Source organism: Myxine glutinosa, chromosome 2 (genome assembly GCF_964187855.1).
Source record: "Myxine glutinosa chromosome 2, kmMyxGlut1.1, whole genome shotgun sequence".
Classification (NCBI taxonomy): Eukaryota; Metazoa; Chordata; class Myxini; order Myxiniformes; family Myxinidae; genus Myxine; species Myxine glutinosa.
Window position 1 is genome coordinate 225,634,013 of NC_136262.1, and position 16,289 is coordinate 225,650,301.

General features: G+C 45.5%; 1 protein-coding gene across 5 annotated transcripts in view; it reads right to left on the reverse strand.

Annotated features, from left to right (window-relative positions):
- The window catches only part of LOC137420781 (tumor protein p73), a 141,400-nt gene that overhangs the window by 96,986 nt on the left and 28,125 nt on the right, over window positions 1-16,289 (reverse strand). For 4 of the 5 annotated variants that reach the window (XM_078772317.1, XM_078772315.1, XM_078772319.1 and 1 more), the window contains exons 6-7: window positions 12,126-12,303; window positions 7,071-7,189 (exon numbers count right to left, since the gene is read on the reverse strand). In XM_078772317.1, coding sequence (XP_078628443.1) covers window positions 7,071-7,189; window positions 12,126-12,303 — 297 coding nt within the window. Of the gene's footprint in view, window positions 1-1,854; window positions 4,310-7,070; window positions 7,190-12,125; window positions 12,304-16,289 lie in introns of those variants that run through there. The other variant, XM_078772316.1, reaches the window with a different exon arrangement.

The following is a 16,289-nucleotide window of genomic DNA, read 5'->3' on the forward strand; positions in this document are numbered from 1 at the left end:
CACACATCCACCGAACCATTCGCATTTCCACCCTTTCCAGCCTTCGTTGCTGCTCTACGTTCATTACCCATGTCTCGCTCCCATAAATCATAACACTTCTCACACATGCAGCACACACCTTTCCCTTCAGCTTCAACGACACTCCCCTCCTCATCAGAACACCATTCAGTTCCCGAAACTTCTTCCATGCACATCTCACTCCAGCAACCGTTGCAGAGTCTGATCCACCTTCTCCATTCAGCATGTCTCCTAGGTAGCAAAATGTTTTCACACTTTCCAGCTTCACGCCGTCTCCAAGATCCAACTCAACATTTCCTCCATAGTGCAGCTCCCTCTGTGCACACCTTACATTTGAATGTAGCTGCCACACTGGTTAATGACCCACTCAGACCACTACATTTTTGATGAACCCACTCAGCGCACATTGTACATTGAATGGCGTTCACTCTGACATGCTTCCTGCACACAGCACACGGCCACTTCCCAGTTCTTTCCACCTCACCACATGCTTTACCACTTGCCATCACCTTCATCTTTCCGATATTCACCTTCAGATCTTTTGTCTCCATACATTCCTTCCACTTGTTCATCTTTTCCTTCAGTCCATCCATACTTTCCGCAATCAACACCAGATCATCTGCATACAACAACTCCCACGGTAAACCCTCCTTTACGTACTGAGCCAGCACCTCCATCACAGCTACAAATAGTAGTGGACTGAGTACCGACCCCTGATGCACTCCCACCTACACCTCAAACTCACCACTGTTCCCGTCCTTCGTCCTTACAGCTGTGCATGCTCTTTTGTACATTGCCATCACTACTCTGATCAACCATTCCTCCACTCATAACTTCCTTTCTCATGGATATCATTATATATATATATATATACCTTGGAGTTATCTTGGTCCACACCCTCAGCTACAGAGATCATGTCATCAAGACAGGCAAAAGTAGGAGCCAAAAACAACATTTAGAGGAAGCTGACCAACTCCAAATGGGGAATAGAGCCAGGGACCCTACAAAGTATTACCCTTGCCCTGTGCTACTCGGCAGCTCAATAAGCAGGGTCCTCTTTGGGGCCATTTCTCATAAGCCAATAAGATGGATCCAGTCCTAAACATGGCCTGCAGACCAATTTCTGGTTGCATTCAGCCAAAGCAAGTGGACGACCTCTATTTGCTATGTGGTATGTGGTATTGCTCGACCTCTGATCAGAAGGGCAGGCTCCTCACAAATATAAATAACCAAGCAGGAATGTGACCCTCACCACCCACTCTTCCAACATGAGCCAGCAGCCAAGAGGTTAAAATTGAGGAATAGCTTCCTTCATGCTGTTCAGCCCCTGGAGGTAACCCCCACAGCTGCAGGATAGATGCTTGATCAGCATACTTGCAATCAACACCTCACAAGCTGTCACTTGACCCTAAGGAGTCGGGATATAATCAAATGGCCCCATCGATCCTCACTGTGGAGAAGCTTCTCAAACAATGGAGCGTCTCCTAGATTTCCCCCTCTTACCAGATCAGGTTTCCAACTCCTGCACGATAGCCTGTATTTTTTGCAGTGGCTGAGAAAAGTGCAGCGACACAAAAACAAAAAGTTTCGTTCTTTTTTTGCCCCACCTATGGAACAAATCTCCTCAAATTCAGTCTCCTTCTTCTAGTAAGGGCATTTTATGAGATATTTCACAAATCTGTTAACTAAATTGTTACCAGAAAATTTCTTCACCAATATGTGTAATAACATGTGTTAAAATGTTGAAGTTCAACTCCCGTGGGAAACCCAGAAAAAAAAGCTGTTGAATTCAGGTACCGAAAAAAAAATTTCGAGAAATTTTTTTTTTTTTTTTTTAATCGGCCCTTAAGTAACTTATGAGGGGTCAAATAAGGGTTTTTCATGATTCTGAGTTGATTGTTAACATTTATATTTTCACTTTTACATTTACACACAAAGTAGCTTTTATTTCACATACATATATAATACTCAAGAGTTATTTCTCATTCACAATGTCAGAAGTTTCAACAGTCATTGTCTATGTCTTCTTCAGACTCAACAACATCATGACTGCAGTTTCTGCATGTAATGCCATTACAGACTCCACAGGCCGAGATGCACGTGACCCCATTCTTCTTGCAGCTGCATCGCCGGTTGCTGCAATCTCCATGACAATTACAGCTCGTGAACTGCAATAGCTCCTCAGGAGCCGTGGGGTCCAGTGTTGGAACTGGCTCATACCCATGCACACCTATTGTCCATCCATAGTCACTGGGGTTCAGAGACATGCTCTGTAGAAGGATCCAGTCCCGGGTCTGCAGGTAGGCACGGAGTGAATGTTGTGCAGCTGCACCCTCTGTTGGAGGTAGAGTCTCTGGTTTGATCACTCCTGCCGCTGCCTTCCTTGAGAACATGTTGTACCGAATTTCACCCAATGTAGTATCTCGTCCATGGTAAATGTCCATGGCTGATCATGAGCCAGGGAGGAGGAAAGCTCAGCGAGGGGGAGAAACATGATCGCGTTCGTTCCTATCTGTTTCCTGTTCGTAAATGGAATAATCTTTACTTCAGTTCCTCTCAGGATCTTAGCTTTGTCGAGTGCCTTCAACTTCACCCGGGGGAAAGCTGCTGTTGTCTGTGGATCTGGCAAAGGTGGTGCCGGAGAGGTGACTTCGATCCAACCCATTGAGTGAAAGGGAGTGTTTCGTGAATAGAGACGATGTTTAAATCTATATTGTCTCCAACAAACTGAGTGACTGCATTGTTTGTTTCCCCAACCTCCATAAAGACCACCTGATCATTACTTGACAATTCACTTTCACTGGCTGGCACTTTGGCTGTCATCACTGATTGATCCTCAAGCGCAGCATCAACCGCAACCTCATCATTGATCTGTTCATCGGTTTCCTCCACAATGGTGTCAAGAGTGCCAGAAGTATCTGGAACATCATCTCCACTCCTACAAATTAAGGAAGCAGTATTTGTAGTTTTGTGTCTCCGTGTAAGACTCAGTGTATCCCAGCTGGTGGAACTTGTTGAGCATCCATTTTGACCCAAATCTATGATCAAGTTGTATGGCAAGCCCCATTTGGTGTGGCAATACTCCAGACCGAGGTCGACAGGCCTTAATAAAATTCTGCCCCCAAACGGCAACTCTTTCGTCTGTCTTGACAATCGGTCTCAAGAACATCTGAAGGCTTGCAGAAACAAGTGTCAGCTGACTATCGATGTCAGTCATACTGTGTGTGGTGGGGTATGACTTTGGACCTAAATCAATCAAGGCAATATCATTGGATATGAACTTGAGTGCCGTCTTTATGATCTGAGTCTTCTCATCTCCATGGTCAAGATTAGCATGATGCTCTCGCAGAATATTGTCGGTGCCATCTTTGAGACAGAGTACATCTGCCCTTTTTTCCTGTGTTGTGAAATACAAGGTGTCTTCGTATTTCTCTAGAAGTTTTATCTTTAGCCAATGCTTTGAATAAGAAAGGCTCTTCTCTGGTGACTGATCAAACTCCTGCAGCTTTTCATGGACTTGGTCCATGTTCATTACCCCATGCTCTAATTCTGAGTCTAACCATTCGCAGAATTCAATAAAAACTGCCTCTCGCTCCTCATCAATACTCCTCTGTCCTCTCTTCCTTTTTCCTTCCTCATCAGTCTTGGACAAACTGTCACCTCTCGCAAACATAAGTTTGCATCGCAAATGGTACAGTGTTTCTTCTGCTACCAAGTCGTTGATCCCTTCCAGGCGTCCAGTGACTTCAGTGCCCCAGTCATCCCCGTGACTCCGTGCTGTCTTCAGCAAGCTTGCCTTCAGTGTATCTGCAGTCAAATTATCTGGCACTCTGTATTTCTTTCTAGCTTGTGCTGGATTATTTTTGTAGAGCTGGGCTGGTTGGTTGCAAAGAATGCATACATCCTTATACAGGAGGTCAACTGACTGTGATCTTCTAGAACTGCAGCCAGTTGATGAACTGAACTCACAAGTAGTGCGTCTTCTCTTCAACTTTGATGACTCTTTCTCTGCCTTTGATGCTTGAGCTGACTTCTTGGTGGTTGCAACAAAGTTGTTGTACAGATCATTTTTACACTTCTGGTGGTACCTCAGTTTTCCTTCCTTTTGAGCCTCCTTCATACGTTCCACAACAGTAACATTTTCGACAGTTTCTGATTGTTTCAATAAAGTTGAGTATCCCTTTGGAGTTGCCTGTATGAGCCTTTCAGCTGGTGTATCCGAGCGTGCACAGATGAAGCAATTGAGCACAGGTGGAGTAACGTCTTCATCCATATTGCTAGACTCCATGTCCTGCAAAGTAGAAAATGATATATTTAGAAATTATTTTTCCACAAAGGAGTGTCTGTGGTGAAATATAAATGTTAACAATCAACTCAGAATCATGAAAAACCCTTATTTGACCCCTCATAAGTTACTTAAGGGCCGATTTAAAAAAATAAAAATTCTCGAAAATAATTTTTCGGTACCCGAATTCAACAGCTTTTTTTCTGGGTTTCCCACGGGAGTTGACCTTCAACATTTTAACACGTTATTACACACCTTTACAAACATATTGGTGAAGAAATTTTTTGGTAACAATTTAGTTAACAGATTTTCATATGTTTCCCTTACTATTCCTTCCAGGGACTTCAAAGACAGCAACTTGCCACCATCTCAGATCATCCCCCATCCAAAACCATGATCTTTTCTATCACCATTAACCCTCCCAAATCCCACCTCTTTCCAAGTTTGCAGTCTTTTTTTTAATTTCTCTTCAGGTTTGCCAGCATATATTGCATGTATTGCAGAAAGTATAGCTTCTAAAAATTAATCAAATGAGACTATCCTTATGGATTAGTTTCCCTGTATTTAATTACAATTCCGTTTGTACTTTATTATTTGCAGGAAAATAACAGAGATATGAGTGTTGTTTTGTAGAATACTTTGAACCACTTTGAATTATATAATATGTATTCTTGTGTTCGTAAGTGGAAAGAGATGGTGGTGCAGTGAGAAATGAAACTCTGTGGAGCTGGAAAACTGTGCACTCAGCTATTCCTTCTTTGCCCGAATCTCCCCTCTGAGATTAAAATCAGATGTACATTCATCTACTTTGACTCTCCTCCCCGCTGGGATCTGCAGTAAAATGATTGCCAGATGGTGCCAGATGGTGCCAGATGAACACTTTACCCAAGAGAACGCCCCAAGTGGTAACTTTTCCGAACCACATCTTTCAGTTTGACATCTCAAAGCATACCTACTGGATCTCATGGCTTGCATGATGAGAGACAGATGTTTTGGTGCCAGACTGGCTGACCTTAGCAACCCTTTAATGTCCCTTGCACCCCCTTTTTACCAACATCAAAGAGAAACCCAGCTATAAAAGGACTACACTCTCCAGAATAGACAGAAGATTTACTTGATTCGTCATGTTTTGCTGTGTATCCTGTGCTGTAACCTTTTAAAAATCAAGTGAGCTTTTCCACGGAACTTTGCTCAACCGTTGTATGCTTGTGTATTGTGCGAGGTAAATAAGTTCTTTATAAAGTCAAGTTCTTCTCTGATAAGTAATAAATCTCTCCAACCTGAAGGAAGATGTCTGTGGACTTTGCTTAGCCAAGCACATAAATATACATCTCCAACAGTATCCATAGTGTTCACCCCTCCCCCCCCCCCCCCCCCCCCCAATGTCCCGAGAGCCCTCATACCTTATTTCTCCAAGTCTCCCTCAACCCCGCTGTTAGTGCACCCCATCCCCTTCTCTTTCTACTGTTCCATTTGTTTTATGTTCTGTTCCATTCTGTGTTCCAGCTCCTCCACGAGCCTCGACACAAATTGAGTTTAGGTGGGGTGGGTGTAGGTTTGAAATTATATCGCTATGTTTGGCATCAAGTAACATACCTGCTTGCTCATAAAACATGCACATAATCTCAGCATCAACTAAATAAATGCAGGTTTCTAGATTTCAGCTAATGGGTTCAACAGCTATACAAATAGCACATATGTACATGGACGTATTCACAAACTAGAACAATGCACCTGTCGCCAATATGCCTCCGCATAGTCCCACAATGAGGTAGATGCCATCACTCTGCATATGTATGGGTAGTGGATCTCGTTTGTGAAGTTTCGCGTTGATCGGACAAGGTTCGTTTTTCTATCCAAGATGGCTGCCAAACCACGTGACCTATGACATCATTTTCGAACTATATGCAACAGTGCTGCGAGATGATATTTGTAAAATTTCACATCGATAGGGTGAGCGGTTTCAGAGATATCATTATTTAATATTTTCCTTCAATCCAATATGACTGCCAAACCATGTGACCTATGATGTCATAAATTTAATCTTTCGATACAAATGGGTCAAAGATTTCAGATTTTTAGGATAAGGAATTCAATTTCAGATTTTTTTAGGATAAGGAATTCGATTAAAACATTTTTGGCTGGTATACCACTTCACCTATGATATCATGCTTTTGTTCCCCATTGGGAGTACTTGACAATGTGTCAAGTTCCAAATTTTTCCATTCAGTGGTTTCCAAGAAATAATTTTTTAATTATTTGCTTTTAATCCAAGCTGGCTGCCATATCACATGACCTATGACATCACAATTATTATAAAAACGTTCTGCACGGGTGTCACTCCTACCCTGAAAGTTTCGTTTCAATCGGACATATGGTTGCTGAGAAAAACGAGGTTTAGCCCGGACGGACAACCAGAAAATATAATGCCTCCGGCGACTGTCGGTGGAGGCATAAAAATGTTTATGCAAATTCGGCATTGGAACGCTACCAGGTGTTGCGTTTTGTGAATTTTTTTTTTCCTTGGCATTGTGGCATACAGCAATCAAATCCATTTTTTGACAACTTGAGACAGTTGACATACGAAAATGAGGAGATGAAGGAAAAGAAGGTTATGGGGTGATCGGTGGGCTAAGTCATATCACATGAAGGAAAGAAATAAAAGCAAGTCTGCAGAGAGATAGAGATAGAGATAGAGATAGAGATAGGGAGAGCGAGAGAAGAAACCCTCACATAAACATATTGAACAAAGATGAAAAGTTTCTACCTGTGGAAGACAAAAAGGCATGAACACACTGTGCCGATTGGAAGTCGGATGCTGCACATAAAAAACCTTGTCCATCCCCTCCACACAAATCAGGTGATCAGGTGGAATATCTTTTTTTCCTAAAAGACAAGCAACAATGAAGTACAACTTTCACCTTTGCCCCTTTATAACAAAGTAACAAGAAGGTAACAAAATCATGCCATAAGGTCTCTCGGCCTTAGCAAAGAATAACCTCGGTCGAATCTGCAATTAAAGTTTATCAATCATGTGCTCAACTGTGCCAAACCCAAAACAGACAACACGAGCAGTGGCCACATCTGAAAGAGGGGTGGGGTTACCACCCCAAGTCAAGTCAGACAAAGTGAGCATCACACGTTAACTTATGGCCATCAGGTGGACCGAGAAGCATAGTCGTGTCAAGTAAATGTGTATGTATATTCCAATAAATATAAAGTACAGTTTGTGCATACAATTTCACAGGCAATTCGTTTTTGGCAACAATCCAAAGCTTTGGGTCGACTGTCCCATACATACAGGGTCGCATGAACGTTGCTTTACCCCTGCGAAATTTCTCACACCCTCCATCCCTTCCCCTCCACCCTGGAGAATGATGGAACACATACAAATACAGTGACATTTTTGTAAATACTGCACAATAAAACTTGCATATTAAAATAATTTAAGAACAAATGCTTTACTGGGGAGGGGTGAAGCAACTTCCAGGCCACCCTATACAATGGCAACCTATCCCAAATTTCGGCTTCCAGCATTAAAGAAGGTGATTCCATGAGAAAGTGGACATGATCAAGAAAAAAATGAAGTTGCTTTAAATCTGTCAAAATATATATATTGTTACGGTTTTTAGAACCTTCACTTTGTAAATTTTAGTAAATGTTCCCTTATAAATGATCCCCTATAAATATCCCCGTTATTTGGCTTTATTAAAGATCGCACCCTAGTTAGTCCATGTACAACACGTAGAGCACCATAGGACCTCTCTGTAGTTATCTCATTATTATGTGTTTTAGTTAAGGATCTGTTCCCAATAGTTGAATCTGCGTTGCATTAATCAAATAAGATAGGCCCCTTCAATTTCCCCAATCATCTCTCCCGCTCTTCAAAGTGCAGAGAGAGCGGTAGGGCAGCGTTTGCTACCCCTTGTCTTGATTCGATTGCTTGCCCCAAGCCGCCATTGAACATGCGGTCTCAGGCCGAGGAAAAGGGGGCGGGACACAAGAACAAGGTGTGGCACGTCAACTCACCATCAGAGGTGGAGCCAGCGAGCCCTTGCCGGCCAACCAGGGCCAAGGTGAGCCGACCGGTAGGCATGTCATCGGAGCCGGCGGCTTGATACAACAACTTACAATAAAAGCTCATCTTCACGCTGTTGAAACCAAAGCTTTCAGAATCATTGGAATCTCCCGTGATGAAGCTAACTCCGAAGGCCTTTCACTCACTGCAGGCAGGTTGGTGGTCTTTGTCTTCTACCAACTCCTCTCCAGCCTAGCTCCCTCAGCTCTGTCTGTGCTGTGTCCCCTAAATATTCCTACAGGTCGCACAAGAGCTGCCTGCAACCCTCTTATGGTTAAACTGCCAAAATCAAGACTCTCTATTCACCTTCACTCTTTCATTCCCCTTTTCTCCCGCATCTGGAACAAACTCCCACACTTATTCAATCCCACTCCTCCCTCCAGGTCTTTAAAACAGCTGTTCACCACCATCTCTTGTCTTCCCCCATCCAAAACTTTGATCTTTTCTACCCCTGTCAATTCACCCTAGATCCACTTTTTCAAAATTCCGACTTCTTTCTTGGAAGTCCGAGCAGTGTCCATGTGTTTTATACCTCTCCCACCGCCCCTCCCCCCTTCCTATGCCTCCCCCCCCCCCCCCAAGCCCTCTCGATGTCCCTGCTCTCAAATGTTGTACTTGAGTACTTCCCTCTCTCTCCCCATCTTGTCCCCCGCTCCCTTTATGTTATGTCTTGTGTGTCAGTTTGTCTTTTTGTGATTAATGTTAGCTCTCACACGAGCCACGACCTTGTATACAAAACACTGACATAAGCCGTACAACACTAGATTTCTTTCCAAACATGGTTTTTTGTTGCAATTAAACACCTTCTTCAGGGATCACATTGTTACACAATGATTAGAGAACAGCACAAGTTGTAGTTCAATTGACAATGCCAATATGTATTCAGGTTGATACATGAAGTGTGTGTGTCTCATTGTTTAAAGGCGATTAACTCATCAAGAACTGATGGCAGGATACTGCAGATTTTAGAAAATACAAACATGATTGGAAAGCACTCCGAAAGCAAGTGAAGCAATTTTGATTGATTGGTCATGCCCTTCTCACGATCAAAACTCGACATTTCTTTTACAGTATTGATTATGTTTCATTCGTATGCCAACAGAAAATCGCCCTCTGTCTAAAGGGGTTAATTGTGGTTTCTTTGTATGTTACAATATCACAAAACATTAAAAATTATTGTTAAGTTTCTATACACTTTGATGTGAATGTTTATGTCAATCTCAAGCCGCTTTTCATACCACAGAGTCAATACAGTATTGCTTACACACAGCTGACCCTATTAATACTGATATATAGTGTTATAGTTTAATGATGTGTTTCAGTTACTTATTATTTTTATATTTTATCATTATGTTTTATCATCAGTTACTTATGTTATATCATTATGAATAAAAACAGTTAATTATTATTCGATGTAGGTTGTTGTTATGATTCATCCAGTCAAATTAAATCAGTAAGAGTTTAAAATTAAACAAGCTACAAGTCCAGTTTTTTTCAATTATAAACTTTTACTGACTTCATTATTCTTGTTTTAATGGTGTTTTACATACGCACGCACGCACGCACGCACGCACGCACGCACACACACACACACACACACACACACACACACACACACACACACACACACACACACACACACACACACACACACACACACCAGCCGAAAGCACCCGGCGTTGCCCGGGTTCTTTTTGAATGAATTTACTACTATAATTCAGCTTTTACTCACGGCCGTAGAAGATTGATAACTATAATTCAGCTCGGCTTTTAATTGTGAAATTGGCCCAGCCGGCTGAGGCGACCTCTAGCCTATAACCTTTCCGGGGCCCGTCCTGATATTTTTAGTTCTTTTTGAATGAATTTACCACTTTTATTCAGCTTTTACTTGCGCCGTAGAAGATAGACTACTATAATTCAGCTCAGCTTTCAATTGCGAAATGGGCCCAGCCCGGCTGAAACGGCCTCGACACCTAGCCTATAACCTTCCCGGGGCCCGCCCCAACTTTTCAGTTCTTTTTGAATGAATTTACTACTATAATTCAGCTTTTACTCGTGGCCGTAGAAGATTGACTACTATAATTCAGCTCAGCTTTTAATTGCGAAATGGACCCAGCCCGGCCGAGGCGGCCTCAACGGGCCTCGCCTATAACATTCCCGGGGCCCGTCCCGACATTTTTTTTGTTTTTTCAGAGGTTTCAGAGGTTTCAGAGGTTTCAGAGGTTTCAGAGGTCTCCCCACGTGCGTGCGCGCGTCTCCCCGCGTGCGTGCGCGCGTCTCCCCGCGTGCGTGCGCGCGTCTCCCCGCGTGCGTGCGCGCGTCCCCGCCTCCCCGCATCCATGCGTCCCAGCCTCCCCGTGCCTAACCGTGCTCCCCCGCGCCGAACCGTGCGTCCCCGCCTCCCCGTGCAGAACCGTGCGTCCCCCGCCTCCCCGTGCAGAACCGTGCGTCCCCCGCCTCCCCGTGCAGAACCGTGCAGAACCGTGCAGAACCGTGCGTCCCCCGCCTCCCCGTGCGTCCCCGCCTCCCCGCGCGTCCCCGCCTCCCCGCGCGTCCCCGCCTCCCCGCGCGTCCCCGCCTCCCCCGCCTCCCCGCCTCCCCGCCTCCCCGCCTCCCCGCGCGTCCCCGCCTCCCCCGCGCGTCCCCGCCTCCCCGCGCGTCCCCCGCCTCCCCCGTGCGTCCCCGCCTCCCCGCGCGTCCCCGCCTCCCCGTGCGTCCCCGCCTCCCCGTGCGTCCCCGCCTCCCCGCCTCCCCGTGCGTCCCCCGCCTCCCCGTGCGTCCCCGCCTCCCCGTGCGTCCCCGCCTCCCCGTGCGTCCCCGCGCGTCCCCGCCTCCCCGTGCGTCCCCGCCCTCCCCGTGCGTCCGCCTCCCCGTGCGTCCCCGCCTCCCCGTGCGTCCGTCTCCCCGTGCGTCCGTCTCCCCGTGCGTCCGTCTCCCCGTGCGCGGGTCTCCCCGTGCGCGGGTCTCCCCGTGCGCGGGTCTCCCCGTGCGCGGGTCTCCCCGTGCGCGGGTCTCCCCGTGCGCGGGTCTCCCCGTGCGCGTGTCTCCCCCGTGTGTGTGTGTGTGTGTGTCCGTGTGTCCGTTTAAACATCGGTATATTTTAAACTTTACAAGGTCATTACAAGTCGAGTTTCAGTGCATATCTTCCACCCTCCTTCTCTTCCACACGTTGCGTTGCGCACGTCCAAGGTGTTCAGACAAGGAAACAAACCCATGGCTCAGAAATACAATTTAACCTTCAATGAGAAGTGCAGCTATTCAGTCAAAACAGTAGATCGCTTGGGGTACACCGTGACCTGAGGGGAGATACGACCTGATTCTGCTCGGCTGCAACCTTTGCTCGATATGGCCCCTCCCATTGACCGTGCTGCGTTGCGTCGAGCCATGGGTTTGTTTGCTGCATTTCTGTATTCTGCGAGCGGTCATTTGAGAAAGGTGTGATGGGGTGTTAATTGTTACTTGCTTGCTTATAGATGAGTTGGGAAGGCAATTTCGTTCTTTCTTTGTAGTTCTCATGATTCTTTTATTTTGTGTCATAGGGCATGTGGAGATAGATTTCAATAAAGCCTCATATCTGGGAAAGAGGTCTCGAATTGATTTCATAACACCCCCCCACGAGATCACCCATCCAATCTGGGAAACCCACCATGAGATGCAATAAGGTAAAAACCAACAAGAGCTCTGAACATCAAAACAATGCAGCAATAAATAATGTGTTTAATGGTCACATTAAATAATGAGCACCTTGGTGGTTTTGGTAGTGAGTGGGACACCGAGTCACAGGCACTGCAACATGCTCGCTTTGTTTGAAGATGGCCATAGCACGTAAATAGCAGTTAGGATGTGGCCTGCCAGTCACAGAAATCTGCAGAGGACATGGCTTCCCCAACTGGCAATATAGCTTTTTCAGCAGAGGAGAAAACTGAGGAACAAACAAGAGTGAACATGGAACTTTGGGGTGGATTATTTCAGGAAAGTATTGTTAGTGAAAGCTCAAGTCTTAGTCCTCAACAGCTTTATCACACTACATTTGGAAGATTAGGATATTGTATAATTAGGATTGATGGAATTAAACAGATCTTGGTCTCAAACATCAAAAACCTCAATAAATCATATTCTTGTCATTAAAGAATAAATTCAGTTTCACATATGCAAACGTATCCACATGACCATTAAACAACCTTGTAGTGTCACTGAAAGCATTCATCTCCACTCTCCAGTACACACAAAATGACTTCAAAACTTGTCTCTGGTCAAAAGAAAGTAAGGGGTGGGGGGGGGGGGGGGTGGGGAGGGGGATGGGGGTTGGCAAATAAATTAGAACGACTCGGACATCGCGACGTCAACCTCCCCGTGCGTGTGTGCCTCCACCCACATTGTGTGCCTCCACCCACATTATTACATCATTACCTCTGCCACCGAAAGTGGACAGATGTTACGTTTTCACCCCCATCTATGTGGCTGTGAACAGGATATCTAGAAAAGTTGATGGATTTGGACGAAATTTGATGGAGAGGTTGGTGCGAGACAAGGATGGAATGATTCCATTTTGGTGAAGATCCGGATCCCAAAATGTTTTCTAATTTTTCAAGTGGTTCTTCACTATTGAGAGATGGGGCCAAAAACGATATACAGTATAGCATAATATCTCAAAAAGTCATGGATGGATTCGCACTAAATTTGGAGGACAGGTTGGGTGTGTGATGGAGACGAATTAATTAGATTTTGGTGAAAATCCGGATCCGATAATAATTTTTTTTTTTTTTTTTAAGTTTAAAGTTTTCCTCTTATTATGCTACAAAGATTCAAGTTTCCATCTGTCATCGTCATGGAGCTTTGGCACTGACAAACACACATAGATACAGGCTATTATATAAGTGCAGGTTATTTTGAGTGGCGTGCTGATGAGGAGGGGAGTGTCGTTGAAGCTAAAGGGAAAGGTGTATGCTGCATGTGTGAGAAGTGTTATGATTTATGGGAGCGAGACATGGGTAATGAACGTAGAGCAGCAACGAAGGCTGGAAAGGGTGGAAATGCGAATGGTTCGGTGGATGTGTGGAGTATCGTTGGAGAAGGAAGTAGAGGACGGGGAAGACCGAGAAAGACTTCGCTAAAGATGGTGGAAGAAGAAATGCAGGCAAGGGGGTTAACAAGGAGAGATGCAGAAAATAGGGCAAAATGGAGAAGATTGTCATGGGGACCGGCGGACCACAAGGCTAACCCCCACTCTAACAGGGAAGATGGCCTTAAAATGCATGTTTTTGTGTTGTATAGACTGCATAAGAATGACAATCATTGCAGCTTTGTCCAAGGTCCAGCGTCCTTATGGGAGATCTCGCGAGATCTCGGAGACGGTGGGAGGGATTTTCGAAGCTCCACACGGTCTCCACGTTTTTCGAAGTTAAGTCTGTTCACAATTGTATTTTGTCGAAACTGTATTTATCTTTCGGTGTGTGAAGTTATTGTGTGCAACTTTGGTTGTTTCTCGGTGTTTATCTTTCATAAATTGATCGTCTGTTTGCCGTGTCGTGTCTTGAGGCCTTGTACAGTGTGCACTGTACAACCTTGAGGCTTTGTTTTTCTCTCAGCGGCCCGTCGTTTGTGATCCAATAACTTTCGTTCTCTGTATTCCCAGGCTTTTCACCCATAGCCTACTTCCTTGTGTAAATCTCAACTCAAAAAAAAAAAAAAAAAAAAAAAAAAAAAAAAAAAAAACATTTCCTTCTCTGTTCTCATTCGTTTATTCATTCTTATTCGTTCGTTCGTTCTTTGACCACGTGTTTCTCCCCCATTTCCCCAGATAGTTTTCACTCATTAACCTTCAATGTTTACACTTTCCCCTCAAGTTATGTATTCCGTCATATTTTATAACACCTTTTTCTTCTTCTTCTTTAAAAGGCTGCTTTCGACTTGCTCACCAAATCAATTCATCCCCAAAAAAATATCCATCTCCTATAGTGCCTTTTTTCTACATTCCCTAAACTCTCCTGCACTCCATCCTCCATCCAGCGTCCTTAAACGTATTTTTAACTCGAAGGTCACAAGAAACTCATTTTGCAATAAATGTTCGTTTCCCATAAATCGTACACTTTCAAAAATCCAATCTCACCCCTCCCCTCCAAATCTTCCCCATAACCCCTCCCCTCCAAATCTTCCCCATCACCCCTCCCCTCCAAATCTTCCCCATCACCCATCCCTTTCAAATCTCCCCCCTTGCCCCCTCCCTCCTAAACTACCCCCTCACCCCTCCCCGCCAAGACGCCCCCTCGCCCCTCCCCTCCTAGACTCCTGCCTCACCCCTCCCCTCCAAATCTCCCCCATATCCCATCCCTTTCAAATCCCTCCCCTTGTCCCTTCCCTCCCAAACTCCCCCCTCACCCCTCCCCTTCAAATCTCCCCACCCTCATTGCTTCTCAATTTCCCCCCTCTCACTCCCCCTCCTCAAAGCGTCCTCCCCGCTTCTTCCCCCTTCAAACTCTCACCTCCATCTCCCCCAACCTTCTGCCTCGCTCTTCCCCCTCCTCAAATAACACCTCATCGTGGCTCACCCAATCACCATCAAACCTTTTGTCCGCCCCATCCTTCCCTTTCTCCGAGCTATTCTGAAATCTCTGACACACCTTCAACAGCTCTCCCTATCTCTTCCACCTCTTCCACATCTTACCCTACCCCTCCTCTCCCCTGTTCTGTATCTGATGCTCCCCCTTCCTCTTCATTAACGGTATGGACCTCAAACATCCGGGGCCTTCGTTCAAACTTAACTGATCTCTCCATACAGGTTGCTTCTGTCAAACCAGACGTGATCTGCTTAACAGAAACTTTCCTCCTTTATGATGTCTCTGATTCCATAGTATCTCTCCCGGGCTACTCCCTCCTCCGGTATGATAGACCTGAGCCTCGTCCTGGAGGCGGGGTTGCTATCTTTATCAAAAACTCTCTTCCTCACTCGCCCTGCACTGCACTCTCTCCACCTCACCCCCAGGAATACCTCTGGCTACGGCTTCCCCTTCGCTCCCACCTCTTGTTCATATGTGTGTTGTACCGTCCACCAAACAGTGATGACTCCATCTACATCTCGCTGTCTGATGATATGGACCAACTTCTATCTACTCATCCCAACTCTCTCTTCCTCATATGTGGTGATTTCAATTGTCACCATGCCAGTTGGCTGGGTGTGGGTACCTCTCTCACCAGCCATGGCTCTTCAGCAAAGGACTTCTGCGACTCACTGGGACTGACACAATCTGTCAATTTCCCGACCCGGATCTCAGTCAACGGAACATCTTCTCTTCTGGACTTGGTTATGACTAACTTCCCTGAAAATGTCTGCTGCTCTTCTTCTGCTCCGATCGGATCATCTGATCATGTCCTTGTTAAAGTGGACATCTCTCTGACCATCCTCAGGGAGCCTGCTCAGCGTCGACGAGTCTGGCATTTCACTCAGGCCAACTGGCACGGTCTTCAAGCAGCCATCAATCATCTGGACTGGTCTCCCATCTCTACCACCTCTGACATCAACTCATCCTGGGAATTCTTCCAAAGTAAATTGCTCTCTCTCATGCACAGATTTATCCCATCTCGTCTTCAGTTGTCATACCCTTCCTCCCGTCCATGGTACACGGAATCTTGTGGTGAGGCTGTTGCCCAGAAACAACTTGCCTTCGTCTCCTGGAAAGCAAATCCAACGGAAGGAAATCTCATTTCCTTTCACAAAGCCCGAAACAAGTGTGTGTCCACCCTCAGGAGAGCCAGGAAACAATATCTCTCCGTTCTCAAGACCGAACTCTCTTATCTGTCTCCCTCTTCCAAATCCTGGTGGCGTCTGGTCAAATCCGTTTCTGGCGTTTGTTCCCCCTCCATCCCCTCCCTTACCTCAAACGGCTACACAGCTGACTCCGCACGTGAAAA